The sequence below is a fragment of the Syngnathus leptorhynchus genome, chromosome 14 (genome assembly GCF_054491065.1).
Source record: "Syngnathus leptorhynchus isolate UIUO chromosome 14, UIUO_Slep, whole genome shotgun sequence".
Lineage (NCBI taxonomy): Eukaryota > Metazoa > Chordata > Actinopteri > Syngnathiformes > Syngnathidae > Syngnathus > Syngnathus leptorhynchus.
In genome coordinates, this window is record NC_141208.1 from 1,632,803 (window position 1) to 1,660,750 (window position 27,948).

At 41.5% G+C, this 27,948-nt stretch overlaps 3 protein-coding genes across 9 annotated transcripts; 1 reads left to right on the forward strand and 2 right to left on the reverse strand.

Annotated features, from left to right (window-relative positions):
• Positions 1 to 195: 195 nt before the first annotated feature.
• On the forward strand, positions 196 to 27,109 carry cmpk1 (cytidine/uridine monophosphate kinase 1). 6 transcript variants are annotated; one of them, XM_085930762.1, is made up of 7 exons: positions 196 to 458; positions 1,592 to 1,738; positions 2,141 to 2,293; positions 2,377 to 2,453; positions 2,581 to 2,677; positions 6,091 to 6,194; positions 19,839 to 27,109. In XM_085930762.1, the coding sequence occupies exons 1-7, from the start codon at positions 315 to 317 to the stop codon at positions 19,957 to 19,959; spliced, it is 843 nt and encodes a 280-aa protein (XP_085786888.1). In that variant the 5' UTR covers positions 196 to 314; the 3' UTR covers positions 19,960 to 27,109. The 6 variants fall into 6 exon arrangements, with proteins under 6 accessions (XP_085786888.1, XP_085786890.1, XP_085786889.1 ...); XM_085930764.1 differs by lacking the exon at positions 19,839 to 27,109 and adding an exon at positions 6,715 to 9,243 and having other exon boundaries at positions 197 to 458; XM_085930765.1 differs by lacking the exon at positions 19,839 to 27,109 and adding an exon at positions 6,715 to 9,243 and having other exon boundaries at positions 198 to 458; positions 6,086 to 6,194.
• Positions 4,668 to 10,845, reverse strand: bcl6ab (BCL6A transcription repressor b). Of its 2 annotated transcripts, XM_085930753.1 has the most exons (9): positions 10,807 to 10,845; positions 9,197 to 9,367; positions 8,909 to 9,130; positions 8,091 to 8,840; positions 7,740 to 7,849; positions 7,542 to 7,667; positions 6,665 to 6,795; positions 6,192 to 6,329; positions 4,668 to 5,860 (listed from the first exon to the last, which is right to left on the reverse strand). In XM_085930753.1, exons 2-9 carry the CDS (start codon positions 9,349 to 9,351, stop codon positions 5,744 to 5,746), a joined length of 1,749 nt encoding a protein of 582 aa, XP_085786879.1. In that variant the 5' UTR covers positions 9,352 to 9,367; positions 10,807 to 10,845; the 3' UTR covers positions 4,668 to 5,743. The 2 variants fall into 2 exon arrangements, with proteins under 2 accessions (XP_085786879.1, XP_085786878.1); XM_085930752.1 differs by lacking the exon at positions 10,807 to 10,845 and having other exon boundaries at positions 9,197 to 10,790.
• Positions 26,330 to 27,920, reverse strand: cldn1 (claudin 1). Its single transcript, XM_085930768.1, has 4 exons — positions 27,523 to 27,920; positions 26,967 to 27,131; positions 26,792 to 26,876; positions 26,330 to 26,725 (listed from the first exon to the last, which is right to left on the reverse strand). The coding sequence occupies exons 1-4, from the start codon at positions 27,743 to 27,745 to the stop codon at positions 26,563 to 26,565; spliced, it is 636 nt and encodes a 211-aa protein (XP_085786894.1). The 5' UTR covers positions 27,746 to 27,920; the 3' UTR covers positions 26,330 to 26,562.
• Positions 27,921 to 27,948: the final 28 nt, after the last annotated feature.

Genomic DNA, 27,948 nt, shown 5'->3' on the forward strand with positions numbered 1-27,948 from the left:
GGGAGAGCATCCTTTTTCTTCTCGGTGCCGATCGTCTCGCTCGGGTTTTTGGTTTTGGAGGTGCTGATGCTGGAAAGCCAGGGGAGTGGCGTCACCCGACCTCTTCCTTGGGAGGAAAAAAAAAAAAACCCAACTAAAATATGCGTGCTACGTCACCAGTATTGGAGGCTCTCATTGGACGTTGAGCCCACATACGGAAGTAGTCTCTTTAAGATCCTTTCACTCGCACTGACACGCATTCAAAGGCTAGCCGAGTATCTCTTCGTTCTCCTGGACGTGCTGCTTGACACTGTTGAAGCCAGGGTGGCTGGTTTATGATCGGCCGTTTGGTGAATATCGTCGCGCAGAGGGTACCGAGTTTGTTGTACCGGCTTGGTACGATGAAGAAGCCGCAGGTTGTGTTCGTGCTGGGCGGGCCTGGTGCCGGCAAAGGGACCCAATGCGCCAAAATCGTTGAGGTAAGCTTCGAGTGATGCCGAGAGTGATTCAACACCTTTTATATCACGTCTTATGATGGCCGGTAATACATCACGACGAGTAACAATACTCGTTATCCCTACTTCTCCAACTTCCGGTCGTCCTCTAATTAACCTGTGCTAGCTAGCTAGCTAGCTAGCTAGTGGTAAAAGTATTCACACACAATTGAGTTGTGCACATGACATACTTTGTTTTACACACACAATAACCGATTATGATTGAAAATCTGAGACTTAAACTCCAACTCGCTAAAATCACAGTTGTAGAATTAGTTTCCATATATGGTCAAAATAAATCAAGCTGTAAATACCGTATTGGTAACCTTTGGGGTAACCTTAGGGGTAACCTATGAGAGCTGCTGTTACGTATGTTACGTACGCACTTGTCCATGTAACATGCCATTCATTGAGTTGGCGTAACTTGCCCATGAAGCTGCTGTTACTAATATGTCACTATTAGTTTTTTAAACTTGGGCCACCCATAGGCAGTTCCATTCTTAAATAGATTTAACCTTAACCCTTCTTAACCTCATTGGTCCGGCAGCAATGTCGCTGGATCTTGCCCCACAGGTTTTTCTCTGATTTGAGTCACAGATTAAACAATGTCATGATGTCACAGGTATAATCATAACAGTTGATCAAAAATGCCTTCAGTGTTGTTGTAACATGGATGAAGCTGGTAAAAACCTTCACATGCTCTTCACAAGAAGGTGATTTTGCAAACCACTCATCCATCCACCACGGTGCCCAACACACACGTTCAATTTAACACACACACAACAAGTCTGTTTCTGTCCTTGCAGCTCTCATTGCTACTTTTGTGTGGTTGCATGTCCGTGTGTGAGTGGGTGTGTATTGTTGGTTGTTGGTGTTCATGTATGCTTTGCAGGCTTCTATGACAGCTGTACACTGAGACTCTATTCATTCAGTCCAAAGAGCACTTTCTTGGATGTAACTCCATGTTCAGAGTGTGCAAGGGATTAAGCAGCTTCAATTTTTTTTTCCTCAAATTCCGCCATGAGGAAAATGTGTCAACTGTCTCGCAGGCGAGAGTTCACGGTTACAAGCGTATGCAATGTGTGTATTGAAAGCTTCCGTGTTGCGTTGTATTGCAGAACTACAACTACACTCATCTGTCGGCTGGAGACCTCCTGAGGGCAGAACGGGCCAGAGAGGGATCGGAGTTTGGAGCGCTTATTGCCAACTTTATCAAGGATGGCAAAATTGTCCCTGTGGAGATCACTATTAACTTAATTAGAATGGTGAGAAATGGTGCAACAACACACACACACACACACACACACACACACACACACACACACACACACACACACACACACACACACACACACAGAGCTGGTCTAGAATCATTTACTAATACCTCAGGTATGAGGTTTAACACAGACACATTGAACTCTGATGACATTAGACTGACTATTAGATGACTAGTAGGCTTTACATTTGTGCATGGAGCCTTTAATTCCACAAGGGGGCAGCAGTGTCTTTGCCAGAAGCCTGCTAGCCAGTGAAATTTCATTTTTTTGTCATAGCTTTTATGGATTTTTCAAATATCAAAGAACAAAACATTGTTTTGTTTTTGTTTTTTTCCATCAACAAACATGTAACACTTAAGCAAATGTTTTTTTTTCCCCACCACCCTGAAGGCAATGGAAGAGACCATGAAAAAAGATGGACAAAAGTTTCGCTTCCTCATAGATGGCTTCCCCCGCAACGAGAACAACCTTCAGGGTTGGAACAAAGTCATGGATGGAAAAGCAGATGTCAAGTTTGTGCTTTTCTTTGACTGCAGCGATGAGGTATGCCATGAAAGTCCTTCAGCTGCAGTTTAGATTCATTTTTGACTCTCGTAACATTGACCTCTCGTGTTGTCTGTGCACAGGTTTGCATCAAGAGATGTTTAGAACGAGGAGAAAGTAGCGGACGTACAGATGACAACAGAGAAAGCTTGGAGAAACGGTGCGGTCGTGTGCTAATTCTCTTTTTCCGTGACCTATTTGTCTCGACACCCGCATGACTCATTTTGACTTTTATATTTGCGCCCCTTGTGTCATCTGACCCCAACTATGTATTTTTCCCCGGACAGAATCCAAACTTATCTACAGTCGACGCAACCCATCATCGAGTTGTACAAGAAGCAAGGCAAAGTATGCCGTGTGGATGCCTCTCACTCTGTGGATGAGGTGAGTGAACTTGTGAACTGTACGTAAACACGTCAATAGCTCAACTCCAAGTTGAAGCCAAAACAAGAACTTCCGAGCCTTTCATGCCATAAGTAGAGTTCAAATAGTCAAGCGGAAGTCAAGCACAGTGGTGCCAAGTTTCTGGAGTTGCTTGCGAGAGTTTTCTTCAGGTAATCCGGCGTCCTCCCACATTCCAACAGTAAATGGAGAAAATCCACACAAGGACACGGCTAGAAGGCCGGAGTCGAGAGTCCTGAAGCAAACATGCTGGCCAATATTACACCGTACCACCACTGGCAGATATGTTGACTTTAAATATTATAATAATAACAACCATAAATTTAGGAGAAAACGTTTGATTGATCATTCAAAATGGTTTTTTTAGTCCATCCTTCATAATCCCCTGCAAAAAAAACCAAATTTAATACAAGCAAGCTGCGATTATGCTACCACTAGGTGGCAGCAGACAACTTAATAGCATCCGCAGAAGGAATGAAATACTCCTGATTTACTATCTTGATATTCAATCAGGAGTGTTCCTCTTTTGTACTTTTGTTCCCCAAAAATGTCAACCTTCCAATGAAAACCAAAATGACATGTCTTTTTATTGTAGTCAATTGTTTCTTGCATCTTCACAGTTTGCACAGTTTGGCATTTGCCTGTTGGCAAGTTTTGGGTGCATCTGTTAGTCTCTGGAAAAACTTACCTTGCTTCCTTTGTGTGCTCGTGCCATAGCCATGTCCAACATAAGCGTGATGCTTTCTTTTTGTCAGCTTTCCTCCCAATTTTTTCAGGCTTGCAGATCTTTCTCATCTTCTTATCACTTTTCACATTGTTTTGCTCGAGGCAACAAAAAAAAAAAAAGCCAAGATGAAGTGGTAACTACCTTTCATTTGGACAAGTCCAGCTTTGTTTTGGTGACGTGTGCATATTTGCGATGCGGAATTGTGTCGCCTCTCATTTCAAAACGTGCAACCATGTATTTCCAGCAGTGATAGCGGGCAAAAAAAAGTATTCTAGCATGGCCACATGATGTTATCATTTTGTATCTTCCATTTTTGCGATGTGCCAAGGAATGGCTGGCTTGAACAGCTTAGAAGTCACGTTCCGTGTATCCCAAGGCACCACTGAACACTCCTCGCCTGTTTCTCTTCCAGGTCTTTGCTGACGTGAAACTCATCTTAGACAAAGAGGGTTGACTTCTCCTCAGCTGTCAAGCAGCACTCATTTTTACCCTTACTCGTTTTTCTTTCTAGCACCTGCCAATTCATCATAAGAACCGTAATATTGATATACATGTCCATTCATGAGTTGATACCTTCGGTTACCTTCTGGTTTTCTTTCTCTTAAAAATCTGCACTGTTTTTTTTATTATTATTATTATTTTTCCATTGTGTACTATGTTTAGGGTAGGATTTAATAATGAAAAGCTCACATGGAGTGACAGCGGCCCATCTGCATTGTCTTCCGTAGTTTGGAGCACTGCCTATATAGGGACAACATGTACTGTTACCAATGAGCAGATGTGCTTTGCTTCAAAAACTCTGCCATGCTTTTCAGACCAAATCATCCCCCCCAAAAAAAAGTCAGATAGCTGGAATCCTTTGCAATTAAAAAACGTCATTCTCCTGCCTTAGATGATCACGATCATGCTGCCAAGACCACGGCCGGACAGGCCTGACCAAAGTAGGGCTACTGTACTTTTGAAGTTCTGTCAACTGCGACTCCAAGGAGCATTTGCAATAATCAGAACCCATCAATACGCTTCATCATGCTCGCACTTCCTGAGATCATACAAGTTTGTCTGTATCTGCAGAAGATAAAACAATTATGAAAACATGACTTTTTCTTGTTTTCATTTGTTGGATTGATTTTCAATGCATGTCCAGTTTAGCCCCACAAGCCTACAAATAGATTTTTAAATATCTGATCCAAAAAGGCATTGAACAAACAAATACTTTTTAGCTTCATTTGTTCAAACATAACTTATGACTTTGCCTCGCAAGTCACGCCTTGTGTCTCTGGTTGTTTTACCTGGGTGTGGTGGTTTCTTGTATTTCAAATAAGCAGCACCTGGGGGTAGGACTTATCTTTTTTTTTTTTTTATTGTGCTACTGTAATCAGTCTTTTACCTGAGGAGTGTACATGTGAAAGACGAGAATACCGTTGCGGTATGCATATTTATTCCTATTTCATAAATATAAATATATATTACGTATTCTGGAGTTACAAAGATGTGATTAAATATAGGCAACATTCCTGAGCATGTGTTAGCTTGTCTGCATTTTAAGAGCGGCATACAGTGAACAACTAACAAAAAGCACAACTGTACACAGCATTTACATTAAGGGTCAGGCACAGTAACCAATAAAATGTTCAAATATCAAGGCACTGTTAACACACATAGTACGGTCCAAGATGTCCTGTCTGTTCAGAAAATATCGTAGCACCCAAATTGGCAAAGTCATTTTGAATATAAATAATTCATCCATTTTTTTTTTCTTTTTTCATCAAGGGGGCACATGCTTTAGAATACTTTTCCACATGTTAGTCACAGAAAAAGAACATCTGAATAGTATCTGAATAACAGCAATATGTGTGCAAAATACCAATGATGGCTTATGAAAAGATTATACTGTACATATGAAGCGAAATACAAATGGATGTCAATCTGTACACAAGTGACAGGAACAAACATGTCACTGTCCTTCAGTAAAGCTCATTGTGCGCACAAAAACCAAGAGTCCACATATCCACGCTCTGCCAGCAGATGGCAATCTTATTTACAACAAAAATGATGGGCAAGCCAAAAATGTACCAATACTGGAGCAAACTGGAAGTTATTTTGAAAGAAAAATGAAAAAGTGTTCAAATTCACAGTCCAAATGTACATTCACCCATTGGAGGTGTTCAAGAATAAACTCTGAAATACTTAAAATAGTCAAACATTGACAAATAATGCTTCTTTGGATTCGTAAAAATCATTATTATTATTCAACATGTTTTTTTTTTTTTTTTTTTACAATACATTGGCCGATGAATATAATAAGTGGGTGGGTGTCGCAATCAGCAAGTCCCAGTGGGGCGGTACTGCGTCTTGGTGTTAGTGATGGCGCCGTGCTTCTGTCGGAGATGAAGTCTCAGCTGACTCTTGTGTCTGAAGTGGAGGTCACACTTTTCACACTGCCAAACAAAGGACGCAATCTTAAAGCTCGCAAAAGTGGCTCATAAATTGACAGCAAATATATGATTGTGTTTTATATATAAAAAAAAAAATTATTACACTTGTTACAAACAAATGTGATGCTTTTAAATGTTCTTATTTGGCAAGGATGTTAAGTCAAGTTTCGTTTGCCATTTGGAGATTCCAGCCCTTTGCAACTTGACTAAATTTAACTTCCATGTCAGCTTAGATCCTTCCTTCCCAGTATCCATTTGGATTACCAGTGGAAGAAAATGGGATTACTCTTGTGACAAAGTGGATCAAGAAAGCAGAAATGCCAGGAGCACTTACATGGTAAGGCTTCTCTCCAGTATGAATGCGCATGTGACTCTTGAGCGTCTGTAGGTGGCGAAAGTGAGTTCCGCAGATTTCACAAGGGTATGGCTTTTCTCCTGTGTGAATTAGCACGTGAGCCCGAAGGTGGGCAACCTGCCAAAATCAACAAAATCACGAGTTAAACAATGCCCTTAATGAGGCTACGGATAATTAGGCCATTTCCCTTAGTCTGCTCAAAAACTATTATTAAAGAGACTCAGATTTCACACTAAGTTTACTCGTTAGTAACAGTAAGTCGTTCAAAGCTTTATAAATACCCTCAACACTAAAAGGTCAAAGAGAGACCAATCCGGACTCAACTCGAGTTAGGGTACAAACAATAGAAAGTTTTTCACGTTTTAACATGTGTGGAAGATCTAAAAAAGGGAAATCTATTTTGGATCATCTCTTGTTGTTAGGGAACTTCCATTGTATGTAAGAAAGGTCACCTGAACAAATCTGGAACCACATGTGTCGCATTTATATGGCTTCTCCCCAGAATGGATGCGGGTGTGGGTCTTCAGATTGGCTGGCCGGTTGAACTGAGCACCGCAGATGTTGCAGCAGTATGGCTTTGCACCTACCAGAAACATTTCACTTTACACAATATATCATTATGATACGAGTGATGGATCATTGGAAGCAGTTATCTCAACTGTATACGGTGGATACAAAAAGTATACACACCCCTGTTTGAATAACATCTTTGAGAGCTAAAAAAAAAAAAAAAAAATAAGACCACAACCTTGAAGCCTATAATCTGTACAACTAAAATGAATTTTTCAAAAATCTTTTCCAGAAGGGAAGTCAAAACAAAGGGCTGTAATAATGCGGTTGCACAACTCATGTTCAATGACAGTTAGCAAACACCTGCCACCATTTAAAGTGCCTTCGATCGACCACAAATACATTTCAGATGTTGTCGAAGGCTTTTCCTGATGGCTTTTGCTTCCCCGCCCCCCCCCCCTGAAAATTTTGTGCGCACATTGCTATTTTGTACTCTTCATGATTCCTTCCAGCTGAAGAAAGCATAATCCCTGCCACCACCGTGCTTCATGATTTGCTGATGAAAAATCTTGAAAAATATGCTAGACAAAATGATGATGTCAGCATTAGCACAAAAACATTGTAGTGAATGCCTAGATCATATTATTGTTGAGAAAAAAATATATTTATATACAGTATGTCTCATTTCTGAGTGGCGCAAAAAAACCTGGCATTTGAGTAGGGGTGTGTAGACTTTTGATATTTACTATATATGGTGTTTGAACTGCTATTCATTGTTCTGTGATGCCAATTAGAAAACAGTGGGCGATTGCCACTTACCCGTGTGAACAGTCTTGTGGCTGGCCAGGTTGCCTTTGTAGCGGAAAGCAGCCTGACAACAGTCGCACTTGTATGGCTTCTTTCTGTGGACTTGGTCTTTGGGGCAATCGTCTTCCGGGAAGCTCTCTGGAAGTCAAAGATCTGGTCACTACGCCTCGTTTTGGATCTCGCGTAAATAGCGGGTGGGGTTGTAGTTACCGCAGCTGGAGAGCGAGAACTTTGATTCTCTGCAGTAAGAGTCGGGAAAGAGATGAGTGGCCTCCACCTGTTGAGGGCTATCGCAACCACAGGAGGAGCATTTGCGGTGGCTGGAAGAGAAGGACAGCCATTCGGGAATTCAACATTATAGCTCGGGTAGTCGGGCTCATTTTCAAAATCATTCACTCATTCCCTGCTCCACAAATATAGTCCTCGATGTTCGATACAGCACAACGTGGGCTCCCTCTAGTGTTGTATGAAAGAACCGCTTCGGTTCAGTTGTATTTCACTTTCACGCACATGAAATTGATTCCTTGTCCCTTTTATTGTGATCTTAGGATGTAATCTTACCTATCAACAGTGATGGTGTTTTCTTCTCGGTTTTCACTGGTTGCTTCTTCCGTTTGGGATTCCCTTTGGTCTCCGCCACTCCTGCACGGACTAAGCGAAGGGGATCCGCTTTCAAGGCCGCCTCTCGGGGCATCCGTTTCCTTGTTCACAGAGGTTTGATTCATCACGATGAATTTGTACTTCTTCCAATTGCGGACTTTGACTTCTTTGGGGCAATCTGGGGGCTGTTTGAGGCTCAGGGTGGCGTTTCGGCTGCTGCTCGACTCGGTGGGCGAGTTGGGCTGACAGTCGGATCGGAGGGGGCTCTGGGGGCTGCAAATCACGCCTTTGCCAAAACCTAGAGACGCTCTATGGCAGTTGGCAAGAGGATGCTGGACACCGTCTTCCTCCATGTGGGTGGCGGGTCGAACGATAGCGGGGTGGAAACCAATAATGGCCGATGACTCTTTGTGAGGCACGTTGGTGGTGGGAACTTGCAAAAAGGGTTTCTGGGGCAAGGAGGACACTCTGGGAGGGGTGCCCATCGGTTGGCAATCTTCGGGCTTGCCGGCGGGGAAGTGGCGATCGCCATACACGTGATAGGAGCCCGAGGTGTTGATACCTCGAAAAACACTGTAACCCCTGCACTCCTGAAGAGGGGGTGACGTAGCCATGTATCTGTTTTTGACATCTAGGTCTGTCACATGAATGGGCCTCAGCGTGGAGAGTTGCTCGGTCCGCATCTCTTCGGCGTGTGCATTTAAAGATGGCCTGGAGAGACAGAATTGTTCGTTTAGTGGAATATGCAGGAAGAGGATTATGCGTGTCGCTCCGGTTACCTGGACTTGATGAACCTGTGACAGGTTTCAGCCACGTGCTCCATCTGGAGGTACAAAGCGGTGTTCATGGTGCCCACCAACATGTTGTCCGTCAAATTCAGACAAGATGTGTACATGAAGTCCAGGAGGTTCAAGAAACTCTTGGAATCTATTTTGGGGTCCAAGCTAATAACGCTGAGGTTTGTGTTCTCAGGGTTCATGAAGACCGAATAAAAGAAGCCACTGGAAGGGAAAGCACCAGAGTCAGGATCATTGTCCACATTGCTCCCGTCTGTATTTCCGCATTACCTGCAGGCCACCAAGATAGCCTTGTGAGCGTAAAAACGCTGTCCGTCCACCTGAATGGTGACATCGGTCAGGATATTCCTGCTACGGAGGCGGTTGAAGTTGAGTAGGACGTCACCTGCATGGCGCGTAAATTGAACACACCCATTTGCAGTCATCGCCGTGTGCTGAAAACTAAGCAAAAGGAAGAAACATTTGTTCATCTTGATTGGGATCTTCATTCACTATGATTTATATTTGTTGTTGACTAAACAAAAACACACCACTGATGGGACTGCAACAATCAGTCAAATATTTTCAATATTGAGTGAGACCCCCTTGACTAACGGACTATTATAGGATTATTGGATGGAAAGTGAGGATAGCGACCCCAAGTGGACAACAAGAATATCACATGGCATACTTTCACATTTTTTGGGGGTGCGAAAATAGCGCTGCAAAATGTTTTCTTTTTAGATTTGATTTTTTGGGTTGTTTTACGCAGAGTCTACTTTAATTCTTGAATGACTGGTTGACTAAAAAAACATTTCCAATCAATCATCAAATATTTTTGGACACAGTATGGACTACATTTTGTGGTTTCATAAAAATCTAATCTGAACTCATAGCACTTGATTATTACTTCCAGCTATTAGGTTGCACAATGCACATTCGATTGCTGTGATGAACTTCTTCCTCTGAGTGCAACTTGTGGCAAAAAGGAAGCTAGTGAGTTGACAGTAAGCAATCTCTCACCAGGAGGCGGCAGAATTGTGAAGAGAATAACAACTGTAACCTCCATGCCTTGATCTCATTTACTACCGTCTACCTTAATTACAGTGTTATTGCTCTCCTTATAAATGCTATTACATATACGCTCAATGGCTCTGCGCCAAAAATGTTCAATTTGCCACTTCCAAGACGTAACACAGATAGAATAAGAAAAAAAATATATGAAGAGATTGGATACAAATATTAACCCCACGTTTGTGATTTTCTATCTAAAACTAACATTGGACTTTTTTTTGTGTGCCTGTTTTCTCAATCTGAATTCAGCGCAACTTCCAATGTTGCGTTCAAGGACACTCGCTTTGGCTGTTCAGTAACTTTGAAGGGAGGGGAGGGTGGCGAAACAGGCCCTGAACACAACAACGCTCGCCTCCGTTCAAGTTCAGACTCCGCCATAATGAGTTTGTCTTGGAAATTGCATTAGGAGGAAAACGCGGCTCCAGCTGTGTTTTCTTCTGTTTACTTGGCGGTGAAAACGACGCTCAAACCAGACAGACCGGTCGCTCGCTCGCTTCGCTCTCTCGCTCCGATTGTGCCACGTTTAGTGACAGCAGGGTCGTAAAAAGTTGACCGAGCATGAGATGAGCGCTTGCAGAAAAGAACAGCGGCAACATTTCGGAATCATCACTCCAACTTTCTCCAACAGCCTCAAGCACATGTCAACAAACTAACATCCACATCCACACAGTCACAAATAAGGAGCGCTACTGTTCATATGTCTAATATAGGAAATAGGAATCAGCCAGCCAGCCTGCCAGCCAGCCGAGTAAAACAAGCCCAAAGTTGTGCTTCTGTGTGGGGGAAAACAAAGGCGGAGTAGGGAGAAGAAAAAAAAAAAAACTAACCTTGTAAAAAGTTTCCTCGAAAATCCAAGCCGCTCCACTTCTGTGAATCCAGTTCTAAGAAACTGAGCTGCTCAATTCTCGGAATTTCAACATTGGGTCGTACCATTTTCTGGGCGGCGGGGTGGTCTCGGGAAAAAAAAACATCGGCCTCTTTCTCACACCTTGTTCATTGAGAGTACACAGCATAAAGTAAACATAATCAATAACTACTCGATCTACTTCTATTTGTTATTTATATCGCATTCACTAGCAGTATTGTCGTGTTTACCAGGGCTTCATCGACGTTCCCGAGCGATGGAACATTCCGACTAAGCGGTCAGCTGACCAAGTTATAAATACTGAGAGGAAAATGAGAACATGTTGAACTTGTGGCCCGCACACTCGTTCTCAATTGCACAAGTCAAGTCTCATTACGGAATATACCATTTTTAATCATGCAATACACGTGTCACATTCCCTTACGTTGTTATAAATGATCATAATCATCTGCAATGCTTGACACTTATTTTTAACTTGACAATGTTATGAACATTATGCAGCTCGTGCATAATCAACTTTATGCATCAACTCAGATCGATAGACAGACTGTTATTGTTAATAGAGTAGGAATGAGATTTTACATCTATTTTTCTTTTGTTGGAATCCGCACGTCAATAAAGTCTTGAAAAGAAATTTGCACGCATACAGCGAGTGCTCAACTTTCCTTCCACCTGCGCTCGCTCGCTCGCCTTCGCTTATCTGTTGTGTTCCCACCACTTCCTGTCTCACCACCCTACAGCTGCATATCTAAGTATTACAAGGTGCAAGTCCCACTATTTCACAATCCATGTGTTAGTAAAGCTCAAACTGAATGACCATAGAAGGAGAATCAACTCGTATTCATGTCACACGGCGGCATACGTTCAAATCACACACCAAATAGCGCAGTGTTCAAATTTGGAATTGGCACCTGCATAGTCATAAACAAGTGCGTAAGGGAAATGCCACTTCCCCTCTTAGTCATAAAAGAGCCATCATGATGCTTTGCAACTTTTCACATGCACTCACCGCCACGCCACTATCGTGCAGCACATTTGATTGGCGTGCTCAGAAACGTAGTGGGTCGATATCACGACTGTGCCATCGGAGTCCTCATAAAGATGTTGCCAAACATTTGCACACACCAGTACAATAATATGTGTCTTGAAATGTGTTTCAAAGGAGGCGGAAATTGTCTGGAAAGTCAGATGAAGTATTTGTTTCCAGTGTGCTCATACATTAGCCACCCAGTCAGCAATTTTAAATGATATGCCGTTTGATTACAGTATATTTATTAGGGTTAGGCAATATTTATTACGCTATCTACTTCATACACTGGAAATGAATCGCATGTATTACAAATAATTACGACTCTAATCAAATGTTTCTTTCCACAATGTTCAGAGCATATTAAGAGGTCTAAACTATTGATGTTCCTGTTACTGTGGCAACACAAAGTCTACAAGCTGATGAATGTTTTGACCTGAGATGCTTTTACCCTGCTGTAATGTTGGAAATATAAAAAGGACAGCCAAGCAAAAACAATCAGAGGAATTACACCGCTAATGTTCTTTCCTCCAGACTTTTTTTTAGTGAGCAGTACGTGTTGATGCCACTTTTATTGGTACTACACTGCAGAATCCCTGAAATAAACTTTGCATATTGCATTTTTTATACATCAAGTTCCTCTCATTTTAATGTGTCTTGTAAATTTGACATACCGCAGAGAAGAGCGTTGTTAACGACCCTGTCAAATTTGAACGTTTGGGGGGGGGGGGAAATGGCGTGTATATGAACTGAGTCTTCAAAATCCTAAAAAAAACAGTTCTCTCTGCTCACAATCACTGTAATTATTTTTTGGGGTCACAAAACAAAACATTTCAAAGCCTCCGGTGACTGAACACTTTCCCATGCCAACAAAACAAGACGCCGTGAAACGGTCACGCTGGACCACATGCTGCCCGCCTGGCAAGAAAATAAGTCCCCCCCCCCCCCCCCCTCCCACTCCATGTTCTTCCGCCTCTCTGGAAGTGCTGTGCATGCACTCGTGGTTGACAACAAGGCGCTCTTAAGTGGCCACACCAGCACATAGTAAAAAAAAGTAATAATAATATATATATGTATATATTTACTATATATATATATATATATATAAATAAATAAATAAATATATATATATATATATACACACACAGTGAATGAAAATTATATTAAAAAGCTATTTTTGTGTATATATGTGTTTAAAAAAAAACGGGGGGGGTAATTTGTCTGTGTTAACATGCGCACCCAACCCCCTGGAATGAACTCAACTGACCCAGGGCTTAGACGCAGACGCATATCTGCGTGCCTGTCCCAAAACATGACCCAGGCACATGGTTGCCTGACAGGGATCAAAGGTCACGTCAGTAAAATATGACTCTGAAACTAGTTTGGTCTTCACACACATATAGCCAGAGGGGGGAAGGGGCCAGGTATTCATTCCTCTTCAAGCAACCTTGCACTTGACAGCAGAATTATAGCAGCGGCTTCAACCCCCCCCCAAAAAAAAAGAAAAATCCCACAATGTGACTGCTTGTAAGAGTTTCTAAATGCCCGCCTTACTGTAAAAGTACACTTAAAAGGGAACAGGACAATGCTATGTGATTTGAATAATCAAGCCCTCCAAATACCTGCCTTTTTTATTTATAGCATAGTAACCCAGTGGCTTTTTTTGTAGCCGTTGCCAAGGTGCATGTTGTGAAACCCTCCAGTGAGTATGGAAAGTCTATGCGAGCTGTGCGTTTTGAACTTTGAGCCGCTTTAATTACGTATGTCCAAAGCTTACAGGGAGTTGACTTGCAGGTGGTATGCAGCCTTTGCATCATTATTCACATGACCCAAGTGCTACTGTTGCCTTCAAACAGGCTCTCCAAATGCAATTCACATTTACACTTTTTTCAAAATTCATCCGTTGCGTTTCGTCATTCTCCTCACTAGAATCACAGAAAAACACAAACATAAAAATACTAAATGTAGAAAGCATTCCAAATAAAATGAAAAATGACCAATTACATTAAAATGGCATTTTTAATCCAGAATGATATAAACAAAACAACATTAACATTCAGAATTAACATTTAAAGAAAAATAATCAATTGAGTTAGAAAAACTGCACCACCAAACAAATATATAAAAGTGAAAAAATACATGTCGTGAAATAAAACAAAAACAGGACCCAAAAATATGAAACATAAATTCCAGAATTAAACACACATTTTCATTTGAAATGAAAATTCCCAGCAGACAAGAACGGCAACAAGTATCAATGCATGTATTGTTGTAATCCATTTGATATCCATCTAGAGCTGCTTTGGACAGCGCTGGCTCCTCCAGACCACCAGAGTAGTCAAGCGTAACAATTTGATTCTCCTCATTTCAAGTGCAGAAACAACTATTTCTGTTGATGACAGACAGACAGCAAGTCAATTGTCTGCTCATGTCTGGAAGTGTAGTCACAAGAATGGTGGCCTTGTTGTACATACCAAACAATGCATGCTCACTCAAATTTGGAGTGGAAGCTTTAGTTGACGGATCCACACAATTAGTCAGTAATAAGCAGAGAGACAACAGTTTCTCTTGATCCTTTTATATGCCTTTTTCTCACGCTTTTTCCAGTATATTGAATAAATATCCGGCCACCAAAGCGTAAAAAAAAAAAAAAAAAAAAGCAACTTTTGAGCGTGTGCTTGTTAAAAGAAAAAAGTCACTGTGAGGAATTGATCATACTGTACCTTGCTTATATGGATTGTTAAGCAATAAGCAATGCACAAAACAAACAAAAACACATTACTCCCCCCCCCCCCCCCCCCTCTGTTTTTTTTTTTTTTTTTTAACTGTGGAAAAGTACCAGGGTACACCATGTCGACATGGCAGATTCCCCTGTTGTTATACAGCAAAGCCCGTGGATTGGTTAATGTTGGGGGGGGGGGGGGGGGGGGGCTGCCCGTGCATAAACAGGGGGGTGTGGTGTGTGTGTGTGTGTGTACATGCATATGTGTGTATGTGTTCATGCATGTGAGAGGCAGAGGAATGTTATTGATGTTTTCCTGGGCACCTCTCCAGTAGCTGAGGTTTGGACGCGTAGCGTCGTAATAGAGAAGCTGGGAACATACTATTCGGAGGGAGGGCAAATCATTTGTGCCTTGTATTTTCTTTCGACAAGCTCGTTCAGCGACACTAAGAAAAATTCCGAATTTTTTTTCAATCGGGCAAATTCTCCGTTACTGTACTGAAGTCGATTTTTTTATTTGACTTTTTTATTTGCGCATGACAACCAGATGTAAACGATACGATGGGAGATTGTAATATTCCGAATATCTATCCACTGTTTCAGCTCCTATCGAAGACACGCAAAATGCTAGTTGTGATGTTCGTAAAAACATCAGAGGACTTCCTCGAAGCACATGTCCAACCTGTCATTATGGGGAACTGCCACCCCCATAATGACAGGGTGGACACATTGAAAACGATAAGAATACAATATTCATGATCAAAATGACAACGACAGTACAAGTGCGGTGAGCTGAGTAGCTGCGGGTCATACCACGATCACAGAGGCCATGGAAAATAGCAAATCAATTGAAGGACAAATCTTTTTGGAAAGCTCATTTGCTGTTTTGGTGTTGTGTTTTTCACCATGCTTTGCCCCTTTGCTCCCGAACGCTGTGTAGAAACTCCACACAAAGTGAAGTGGGCTGTTGTTTAATGTCACTGAAATGTAAACAGTGGCTCTGGAAGGTGCTGGAAGGTAGCCGCCGGCTGTCGTGTTTACTGCATGTTTACTCAATGAACCAGGAGAAAGGCCAAGCGGGAGAGTGGGCCGAGAACCAAATACTTGAAATAAGACTCCCTTTATTTCGGAGAAAACATTTGGAAAGTGAAATTCTTCAAAGTAGAATTTCAATCGTTTTGAGGTTTAGATGTCCAAAGGTTTGTCTCCGGCCGGCCAACTGATGCGCTTCTATTTTGGCGTAGCATCCATTTTTCCCAGGCAGGCAGGCAGGCAGGCAGGCAGGCAGGCAGGCAGGCAGGCAGGCAGGCAGGCAGGCAGGCAGGCAGGCAGGCAGGCAGGCAGGCAGGCAGGCAGGCAGGCAGGCAGGCAGGCAGGCAGGCAGGCAGGCAGGCAGGCAGGCAGGCAGGCAGGCAGGCAGGCAGGCAGGCAGGCAGGCAGGCAGGCAGGCAAGCAGGAGACACGCCCACGGCATCTAGGTGTTGCCTGTTGGATTCATTCAACATGCTCCATAAGTCTTCATGCTTTTTGGCTGAAATTGCCAATGATAACAAAGACTCTCATTCCAAATGAGATGTTGATTTTGATCTCAGCTGAAAAAGCTCGGCGAGAACAGAGCCGACACTGTTGTCTCGCGCTACGACTGCCTCGGATGTCGTCAAATGACGAGCATGTGATGTTTCATTTCCAAAAAGGACAGATTCATCCCATTCCGCCCTCATGGTTGGCTTTTATTGATAGTAAATAATCCATGTTGAATTGACAGCACAAGGACACTTGAAGAAGCTTGCAGGCTGGACCACAAACTGAAAGGCGCATAGATAGAGAGATAGATAGATAGATAGATAGATAGATAGATAGATAGATAGATAGATAGATAGATAGATAGATAGATAGATAGATAGATAGATAGATAGATAGATAGATAGATAGATAGATAGATAGATAGATAGATAGATAGATAGACAGATAGACAGACGATTCATACAAAAGCGTCACGCACCACTAATATAAAAATAAACAAATGAAAAATATCAATCATTGCCATGTTTTTTTTCTGCGTAAATCACAGTCAGGTTCAGCTGCTCTCCGCGGAACATTCCTTGCACGTTCATGCCACAGATTCATCCTTGACCCGGAGCAAGGGTTACAACATAGGCAGGCCAGCGTGAGGTGAGGTAAATATCACAGTGTCCTACCAGGGTGCGAGCTGCCTCGGACTTCTGCCAAATATTATATATCACCATGCGACCTGAACTCTGGATTTGAAAAGACTGCTCAACAACAGGGCACATTTCTTTCCGTGAATCCACTGCTCTGGGCTCTTTCATTGTGATTTCGGAAAACTACAAAAAAGCAGTTTTCAGTGATTTCAACGGTTTCGAGAATAAAAAAAAAAAAACCATCCCGGAGCGAGCAGTGTGCTACTGACGCAAGACTATCAGAAAAACAGGTTAATGTGTAATCTATGTAGTGTGTGTGAACGTGTGTGAACGTGTGTATGCATGTTGCTCAGCAAATGTGGTGTCCTCCAGCCTCTGCAAGATGGTGTGGAAGATTCACGTGGATTGCTTGACAGCTAAATACTAGTGCCAGGAATGCTGGCGCAACATGAAAAATGGAAAAAAAAAAAAAAAAGCTCAAGTGTAGAGCGCCAAGCACATGGCTTCGCTTCTAATCCTTCCTTCCACAACAAAGTTCAACTTTGACTTCAGGTTGTTGAGCGTCCTTGATGCCTTTGAACAACCTGAAGTCTGTACGGGTAACGCTTCATCACTCTCCCAAGCATTCGCCAAAACTAGAATCCGTGAATCATCTAAGCACTCAAATGGGACTTTTTCCTGAAACAAAATGGAATGAATGTCTTGTAGAATGACTTTTAGGACACCCCGTGTATTTACACTCGACTGCACAGGTGTCAAACCCGAGGCCCCGGGGGCCAGACCCGGCCCGCCACGTTCTTTTATTTGAAAACAAATAAGATGTGTCGACTACCGTAACCCTGGCTAAAATCTGTACCGTTTGTCATGTGTTATAAATTCAGTTTTCTAAGTGTCTCATTGCACAAGCTTAAGTGTCGTATCATTATGGCACTCGAAAAAAAAACATACTTCCCAAACATCAAGACCACAACATGATGCAACACTTATTCCAGTATGAGTGGGTTGATTCTAAAGTATTTCACGTTCTTCCAGTCTGACGAGTAGTTTGACGCTAGCGTTTGAGTTCCTTTTTCTCTGAAAGCATAGCATTTTTTATATTTTTACCTCGAAAGGCCCTGACGAGCCAGGAAAATACGAGTACGCGATATAACAAGGGATTCAAAAGAAAGCACTTTGAGGAAAAAGATCCCAGATGGGGGGGGGGGGGAAAGCTCAGTAAGCAAGTTATTGCCTCATGAAATATCATTTGAAAAGTTTGCATCCAATTGCGGGAAGCATTTGAGACATTTGACACAAGAACCACATCAAATAATCCAGCGTTCCATTTGTACCCATTTGACCTTTAGTTAAATAACATCATGCCTCGCTCAGCTTTGCAAAACACGTGTTCAGGGTACCATGCCGGAGTGGGAAGTAGGTGTTACGCTAGTTCAACAAGCTGTTTATTACAGAACCCATAAGCAGCTTCAGAAGTCGCTGCTATTGAGCTTTCCTGGCCGGACGGACGGACGGACGATCAATATGTGCACGCTCTGTCCTGAATCAAGCGCTCGCTCGCTCGCTCACATGATTCAAGGTCAGGCTATAAATCGTGGAGTTGAAAGAAGATAGCATATGTATATGCTGGTTAATTTATGATCTTGGGAGATGGCTGATTTTTTTCTTTTCTCATGTAGATTTGTTTGTGTTTCCTCAGTTGTCAGTGTCACTTGTTGTTGTCTCGGTTTTTCCATTGGCCCAAAGGGCAGTTGTGGATAAGCCCTGTTGTTTCCCCACTTCAAATGTTTTTGCTTGTGGTTTCCTTGTCACGCTTAAGGCATTAACACAATATTTTTCCATTTGAATGTTTATTTTTTTGTTTTTGCCTGAATCACATCAAAGTCTGCTTTATTGTCAATTTCGTCACATGTCAAGACACACAAAGAGATCCAAAGTGTGTTTCCTACTATCCCACGGTGACAAGACATATCACATATTATATATATACAAAAAGTAAAAACAAGAAGGCACATACAATGAATTGAGTGTGTGTCAGAAATTGCTCTGGATTTGAACGCCTATGATATTTTCTTGTTTATTGTTTTGCTGCCAAACTGCTATGGTTTGAGAGAGCTTGAATGAATTGTCTTCATTCATTTTCTGCACCATTTGTCCTCATTAATAAGCTATGGGCGCTCTGCAGCCGGACCAAAAGTAGGTTCCATTTGAAACTGGTCACCAGTCGGACCGTATAGCAGCTGGAATCACCGCCTAGCGTCACTTTAACCGCGCAGGGGCATTTTACGAGACAAGCGTTGACCGATGGATTTCTGTTTTTGTGCTGACTACGTGTGGAAAAGAAATCAAGTCCGGCTCCAAAGATATCCCGGCGTACAAGGCATAGTCAAACACTGTCCACGTCTTATGTGAAACAACTGCTGGCGTAAGAGAACAGGGAATTTGAAAAAGCGCATCACAGGAGGACCATTCATCTTTGGGTCACGGGATAGAATTCCAGCTCCTCTCTTTAGTTTCACAAGCCCTGTCAAGGACCTCACGTGAAACCTGAGCATGTGGTAAATAAGTCCCTCTCACAGCCGCGGCGAGTTGTGATCATCAGTTCTTTGGTCACGAGCCAGCAGTGCCCCCGGCTTTGCATTTGACACCCCCCAGGTGACAGACTTGCCATGGCTGGCAAGTGTCTGCAGCCCCCCCCCCCCCCCCTCCCCGCCTCACGTGGGGTCAAAACACAGACAGAGACAGATTTTCCGATTTGTCCTAACTTGATCTGACAAATCCAAGTGAATATTTTATACTGATGTTATGACATGAGATAATCTGTAACAATTTAAATCACATGACCAGATGCAAGATTATTATCAATGTCTTCTTGATAGTTGAGCTGTTCTGCTTTGACCAACCAATCATAGGAGAGAAAAATGACCTTACCAAATTTCAAATCTGATAAACAGTAGTTGAAGTTGATTCTGAAGGCACTGAGACCTTTACATTGATGCGGCAACACAACTCCAATCAAAACGTCGTCGCCTGCGGTATCTCGGCGACTGACAACAAAATGAATCGCTCTATTTTTTTTTCCGAAGGCGTCCGCTGTCCGTCATCAGAAGGCTGACGATCCTGAATGCGGTCAGAGAGTTCGCAAATAGTTTGCCGTCTGCACACAGGAGATCAGGGTGGGTTAGAAAGATCACATTCCTCTCCTAGAACACACCAGGATGGATAGAAAGCAGGGAGCTTTGCACATACATACGGAGCAGACCCAAATTGCTGGAACCACAAATGGCCAACAAGTGGAATCAAGACCATCAAAATCATGAGGGTTGTTTTTTTTTTGTTTTGCAGCTGTCATGTTTGTCATGTTGCTTTGTGCAACCCTACAGAATCATTTTTGATTCTGGACTTCCTCTTTGCCTTTCCTCTGAGGACATTCTATCCGAAGCCTCACAGTTGGACTGAAACTTTGACTTCCAGTCGGAATTGGAAAGAAATTAACCTGAAAGTATGAAATAAATCATAAATAAATAAAATAATAATGAGAAATAAATCATCAAATAAAAGTAAATAATCTCCCTAACATTTTGGGCTAGTGTGTATAATTTTTTTTGTGTCTAATTCTTTGAGATAGGCTGACTTATGACGCTTTGAAATCAATTCTAGCAAATAAATAGCTAGGCATCCTGTTATTAGTGAAAAACACAGCTGAAAAGAACACATGAATATTATCTGAGGTCATCACATCTGGAATTCCACATCTCACAAATCATGATTTGTGAAGTGCAATGACAGTAGATGCCCCCCCTCCCTCCCTCCCTCCCTCCCTCCCTCTCCTTCCCACCATAGTTACTCCTCCCATTTGGATGTGCAATGCTACATTCCTTGTCCCAAATATGATTATGCACATCCCAACCTAGGGATTGTTGAAGAAAGCTCTTACAGACCTTCTCACGCCTTTCCCCCCAAAAATTTCAGCGATTACATCAACTGCGCTGCACTTTTTTGGAACTTCCAATGATCAATGTGAGACAGCGTAAGTTATGTTCAAGTTATGTGTCATCTTCTTTCATCATTGGGGGAGAAGATCTCTCCCAAGACGTCAAAATGTCTTTCTTTGTTTTGGTTTTTTGGCAACGGAATTGAGTGTGAAATATTGTCATCTGGCCCTAATTAAAGCTAAATTGAGAAGAAGATCCCCCCCCCCACCCCCAAAACAAAGAACAGCAGTGTGCTCGCAGCCCTTAAATGGAATCGTTAAGGATTGATCAAACCTTTGTGTCGTTGCTGTTTGTGGTTGGAGCAAAAAACCCACATGATCCTTGTTAATTAAATCAGATGGGAACACAGTGTCCACATGAGGCACCCCGAGCCACGATGATCTCATTGTTCTTCACGTGAGCGCTTGTCGGGTTTCTTTTTTTTTTTTTAAATATACTCAGCATCCAATTTGAATTTGTCCAAAGCTAACATAAATTGAATATTTGTATTGGAATTTTTTTTTTTTGTAACCACTGTACAATTGACGACATCCATCCGTTATTACGGAGCACTCACGTCACCACGGCAACCAAAGCGCACTTTGCAATTGAATAAATTGCAGGGGAATGGCAGCCCAATCGCAATTTCCAACAACGGCTTCTCGACGTTATGATGGAAGTCAAAGAATTCACAATTTCCACAATACTTGGTTGAGTTGATCTAAACAGATGATAGGAATGACACACTTGTCATCTCAGAAGAAGCCTCGTACTGCTGCATTTGTGTAATCGCACGGGAAATAAGTAATAATAATAGATAGATAATAGAGAGGAAAGAAAAAGACACTTCACTTTGAGTACTCAATGTACTTTTTCCTGACGCATCATTGCGGTCCAATTTGGACAAAAAGGGGGAAGAAAAAAAAAGTTCTTTGCTTCTTCTCACACATACAAGCCATCAAGTTTTGATCAACTGCCTTTATTCATTCTAAAAGTTTATTCTCTCCATTTTGTGGCCTTTCTTCTGACTGCATTGCTTTGTACTTCCAATACGTGTCTGTTTTTTTTTTTTTTTATTCATTCTTTATGTGTTGCCATGTCTATGGAATCTGCCCAGGGCCACCACCGGTTGCCATTTTTTAACTCGCAATTCAATGGTACGAGTTGCATCAATTTGTCAAGATGGATTTTCCAGAAGTACAAACACGTAAAGCCGCAAGTCGCTCTTCTTAACTGGAAAATGTTTTGAAACAGTAGAGCAGAATGAAATGACTCTTTCACATCAGTCAGCAGCTTCTCGGAGGAACGGCAACAGCGAGAGCAGTGGAGACAGCATGTGCTCGCATCCTAAAATGATATCTGGCGCTCGCTCGCTCCTTCGCCCGCTCTGTGTGTCTTATGATGACAAGCACGTGTCAGCCCCGTGGCGTGGCGTGGCGCCTTTGCTGTAGTTGAGGTGAATCATTTTCATGTTTCTCTCAAGAGCCAAAGGAACAAAAGCCCGTTAGAACAACAAATCCCGGCTGACATAGCTTTGATGTCACGATTGTTTATTTGATGAAAAGAATCACCCAAAACAATCAAATGTATCCATTTGATTGACTTGTTGAAAGATTCATTTCTTCCAGTGTCACTCCAAGTGTGTTTGGAATAGTTTTAAGCAAGGGGAAAGAATAAACACAAACTACAAAGAAAATAACTGGAATATTTACGACTACTATTGTCCTTGCCAAATGTTTCCCGCTCGTTATTGACAGATTCTGGTCATTCATTTGGTCCTGTCTGGTGAGTGATATTTTGCCACCGTGGATTTGAAATACAAAACAACAATTATTATTCATCCAACGCATTATCTGGATTTACAGTTTTTTCAATGTGATTGGGAACGGGCGAGTACCTATACCAAGTATGGTTTAGTACCGATAACTGGCTGGTATCGGTACTCGCAATATCTGCCGCCCTCCTGTGGTATTTTTTTTTTCCAGGAATAAAACATTAGAAATAAAAAACCTGATCATTTGTTGTGAAACCTCGTGAATCCAAATCTGAAAGTTTCATTTTTTTGTAATATTTCGAATCCATGGTGGTCAAAATGATTTGCAGCTGTTTACACGGTTGCACATAAAACCACATTTTTAGTGAGACTGTGGCAAAAATCATTTGGAGCTGTTTACACAGTGGCAGGAAAAAGCAATTTATTAGTTAGCGAGCTTGTATATCTAAGCTTGCTGCAGTTGGTCATATGACCTTTGCTATGTCAAAGAATCAAGAGTCTGTGTTAAGCATGTGAATATTTTTACAGAAGGACTGTCATTTGAAACCATCTGACCCAAGTTTACAGTCAGCACATAGTCCGTTAATGATCAACTAGAGTACTGTGTAGCTCCAGGCTCAGTAGAAATGACACAATATATAATTATTTCAACTTTATTAGTCATTGCTATTTGTGTTGTGATTCATTGTAGTGTTCTTTTGTTTATGAATTATGCACAAATGCAGAAAAAATATATATATATATATGTCTTTCATCTTTCATGGTGTCTGATTATTCAATAACAGTAATTTAGTCATTTAAAAATCTCTGTTGCATACAAACATCCGTTTTCGATATAGTAGTATGTATTGAAGTCGTGAGTCACGGGGCGGTGGAGCTGATCCCAGCTGACTGTTACAAATTTGATTCAAGCTTTTTTTTTTTCTTCTCTAACTCCGAGACAAACATTTTATCCTCGGCAAAATTCGAAGTGTACTAATCAATCTACTTGTTTAATTGCCATGCTAGGTTGTTTTTCTTTTCTATTTTTTCCCATCGGCTCCACAAGCACAGTGGTGCGCAGACAAATGTGCCAAGAGAGAATCCGGGCAAGGCTTAAAAAAAAAACATCCCCAAAAAAAAAAAAAAAAAACATTCTCGAGTTTGTCACAGTCATACAAAACAAACCTGTTAAGCCCAAGATGACTGGTTGGTAAATTAGTTATTTTAGCAAGTCTTGTGGCACCACTTGGGTGACAATATAACAGATTCAATGATAAATAACACACTTAACAAAAATAGAAGTTTTTATGTGATCGGATGTCAAATGAGAATGAAAATGAGCACTATTGTGCAAAGTATTAATACAATTATAAGCTACACTGCACATGTACTCACATGCACAATCATGTTACATAAGCGACGACTATTCAGTAGTTAAATCGTTCAACAAAAACAAACTAGCTTCACATGAGGTTCGTCTGCAGCATCAGCAAGCTTTCCAGCCCGAATAACATGCTGGCTAGATGAAACTTCGAACTAACCTAACAACAGCACCGAGCCTCCACCAGATGGCGACAAAGAACAGTGACCAGATGAGATTTTCGGCGATCACCGGAGTGGAAAGAAAATCAGCAAAGTTAGAAATGCCGAAATGAAGATTTCAAATGTATTTATCTTATCATATTTATGAATAATTTCATTTCAAAGATAGAATCGAATGATCTCTTTAACTAGACTTGCCGCCAGTTTTAGCGAAAGTTGCCAGGTTCGTGAGATCGCAAAAAAAGTACTTATCAAAATATGTCTTCGGCCATTATTTTAAGAAGCTGACCATATGAACAAAAAAACAAGTATGACACATGTTCACGTGGGCCAAAAGGATTTTTTCTTTTTTTTTTGTGTTGCTGTTTTGGTGTGCTCCCGCCAAAATACATTGCTTTTGCATCGTTTCAAAATTTCGATGTAGACGTGTTGACATACAATGTGGACGTATTTGCAGCCAGACCTTCACCTACATATAACCCCAGACTGTCACAAATATGTGTCAAATGCCCAAAAAAGTCATTCTTTCACTCTTGAGAGATCTTTTCCACTTTACAAGACATCATTGATTTTCCCTTACAATCAACATCTGCTGAAGCGAAAACTGTGAGCACACAACTCTGGTATGACACAAAGGCTGTTTTTTTGAATGCACTTCGGAGTGTGTGGTTCTACAGTTCCAGCAGAAGGGATTAACACATCGAGTTGATTTGACCTAAGAGATTATGCTTCTTTTGGATCTGTGTCACAACATGACACAGAGCACTCACTCACCTCAGTAGTAGTCAGGCTGCAGATATTTTTGGTCCACATGGAGCCGGTTACGTAAGGATCCCAATTCAATTAGGGAGGAAACTCACTTAACTGCTTTGTATTGTTTTAATCAAAGGCTCTGCCTTTAGAAATTTGTGTCTTACCTAATTGGACCATAAATTGAACAATAAAGTAAATCAAAGTTCAAATCTAATGAAAGGAAAGTGCTTTTAAATTATTTCCCAATAAATTCTCGGTAGCTCAAAACTCGCGTTTTATACTTTCCTATTCCAACAGTCTTGCTTTTCTTTATTACAGTAAAAGAGCCTTCTGATCCCTATTCTTTTTTTTTTTAAAGATAAAAACATTTTTAACCAAATCGGAGGCGCTCTATAGACGGCGTAGCAACTTATAAGAATGACCTAGGATTTTTTTAATTAATTTGGTCAATAACATTTACTATGTTCTTCACTTCTTAAACTTGGACTTCAATAGAATCACTTTTATTTGTCCCACAATGGGGAAATTTGCGGTATTAAAAAAATGTATAATAGTATTTAATAAGTACTAAAAAGTAATTTGCAGTCATTTAATAACTTAATAATGGGGTCCCTTTAAAATTTCCCTGGACCCAAAATGTTTGAGAACTACGTATGAGCAACTAAAATCAGTTATTTAAAATGTGTCCTCTGTTGCCCTCTATCGGAACTTTTAAATAATTACTATTTGGGGGTTGCTCTCGAAGTCGATTGACGTCACTTCAAATTTAAATGAATATAGAAATACCCCTTTTCAAACTGCCAAAACAAAGTTCCATAATTATTTAAGCAGTCCAATTCAGAAAGTGCAACTCATCTAGATGTATTCAAATGACTAACTGGTCAGTCGTGGTCTGTCTAACCAGATGGGGGCGCTCTCTGCAGGGGACCCCATTGGAACTTTTGCAAACTACATTTTGTACTTTCCTCTCCCATTGAAAATGTTTTGTGCTTGTTTGATGGGACATCGAAGCAGCGTGTTTCCTACCGGTGGAAAAAAAATAAATAAATCAGATTTTCGTTTTACAAATAGAAGGGTTGGATCAGGTTGAATCTTGAAGTGAACAGGCGTGCTTGGACAGGAATGAAGGGACTGAGGTATGTATGCCCTTCCTTCCCATACAGTAACAACAGTTTTCTTCGGTCACAATTGCAACAACATACAACTCTGGTATGTGCTGAAATTGCTGGCTTTTATCATTTGACATATTCCAGTTGTCTCAAGTATACTTTGACTCAGTGTCTCTTGTGTTATTTCTATTGGCCTGAGGGTGATAATAAATACAAATAGTCATTGACATCTTTGATACCAGTTCATTCTCATGGTTAGATTTGCCGTCACATACACCAAATTAAATGTTGGAATATCGCCTAACCTTCTCCCCCTGTTCAGGGTTCAAATCTTGTCAATAGGTAGATCCTCGTGTTTATTGTGTCTTCTGCCACCTAGTGGAAGAGTATATAATAGTTCTGTCTGTCATTCTAGATATGTGATTTGTTGTAACTACAAATGATCTGTAGCAAATATTGCTTTATTGATGTAAACTCACTTTTGCATCCAGTTAGTTGTCGCCAGTGTACATGATAATGAATATAAAAATGATGCTTATGTTCGGGCTGTCCTATTTAAAAAAAAAAAAAAGGTACCACAAATGAACAGACTGTAACATATACTAATATACATCTTGCACAATAAATCCTACATAACAACCTACAATGGCCCGTTTCTTCTCCTTAGAAAGCCAATCTACACGTAGTCTTTGCCCAAATTGCTGGCCGGGTTTGTTCGTGGATAGCGTGAAGCTTTGCCCGAGTCCTTTTTGGAGCAGTTGCAGCACAGGAAGCCTCCCCCGATCATGATGAGGCTTGCAGCTCCCCATCCCACATACAGGGCGCTTCCAAATTCATACCTGCCGTGACGTCACATATACCTTGAACATCGCAGCCGCATCAAAGCAGCACTGTGAAGACCTCACCTTGAATTGGTCGGTGTGAACGGGTTGTAAAATTCCTGGGCTATTCTGTGACCGTACCAAGATGTTCCCACCAGGACAAGCAGACCTTAAAGCAGCAGAATTAAACGTACTGTCATTGTAAAGTGCAAAAGTAAGAAAAGAAAACAGACTGTACAGTCAGAAAGTGACAAGTCACCCGCTAGAATCAGGATGATTCCGCTACTTAAAACCACTTTGCTTTTCTGCTCCGGTTGGTCTGCCAAACACGTGGTGCACTTCATGCCAATCGCTGCCACCAAGAGGGCAATCAAGCAGAGAAAGATGGCCGCCAACATCAGTCCTCGGGTGCCCAAAACAATGCCTGGGGGGGGACAAACACACAGTAGTTTGTCTCCTAGGCAACATTTCACAGATGTTATCGCGGGGTCGGAAAGATGATGTCATATGGAAGTTTGTTCCATCTTCAAAGCCACTTCTCAGGCTTTTTGAAGAGGCAGTGCTTGGTATTTGACTGACATGTCTCTGCATGCATGGCCGCTGCACCTTTTTTTGTCGCCTCAAGGAAGGTTGGAATGATCTTTGAATCTTTAATGGAACACGTAATCATCCTCAAACAAAAATTGGTCATTCCGAATTGAGACAAATTCTAATACTCTGCTTTTTTTTTTAAGGTGGTTTACTTGACCGGTATTTGTGAAAGGGAAAAGGTCAAGAAAAAAAATACAAATGTAAGTAATGCAATGGAACCTCACCTGGTAGCTGGAGAATTGAATCATACACTTTGCACTGAACTTGGCCCGTGCTCTGTGCTGCACATGACTTCCAAAGGCCTTCGTAAAGCGCCTGAGCTGTAACAATGTTGTCTCCAGCGTACGATGAAGCCTTCCATTCCACCATGATGGTAGACGCGATGGCGCCAATGAAGCCCAGAAAGGCTAGTGAGAAGCCAAGAAGTTGGATTCCAGAATTGGCCATGTTTCAAATCAAGAGCAAAAATACTAATAGAAAATCAATTCAAATCCAAGATTTCAAAACTCCATGGAAGAAAAACTCAAGCAATGAGACAGATGTTTTGGCGATGTGAGTCTTTCTTTGTAACTATTTTTTTTCCCTAGATGTGCATCATAGGGAGTGACCTGGAGAAAAGGGAGGGTCGACCCTCAAAGATCTACAATACA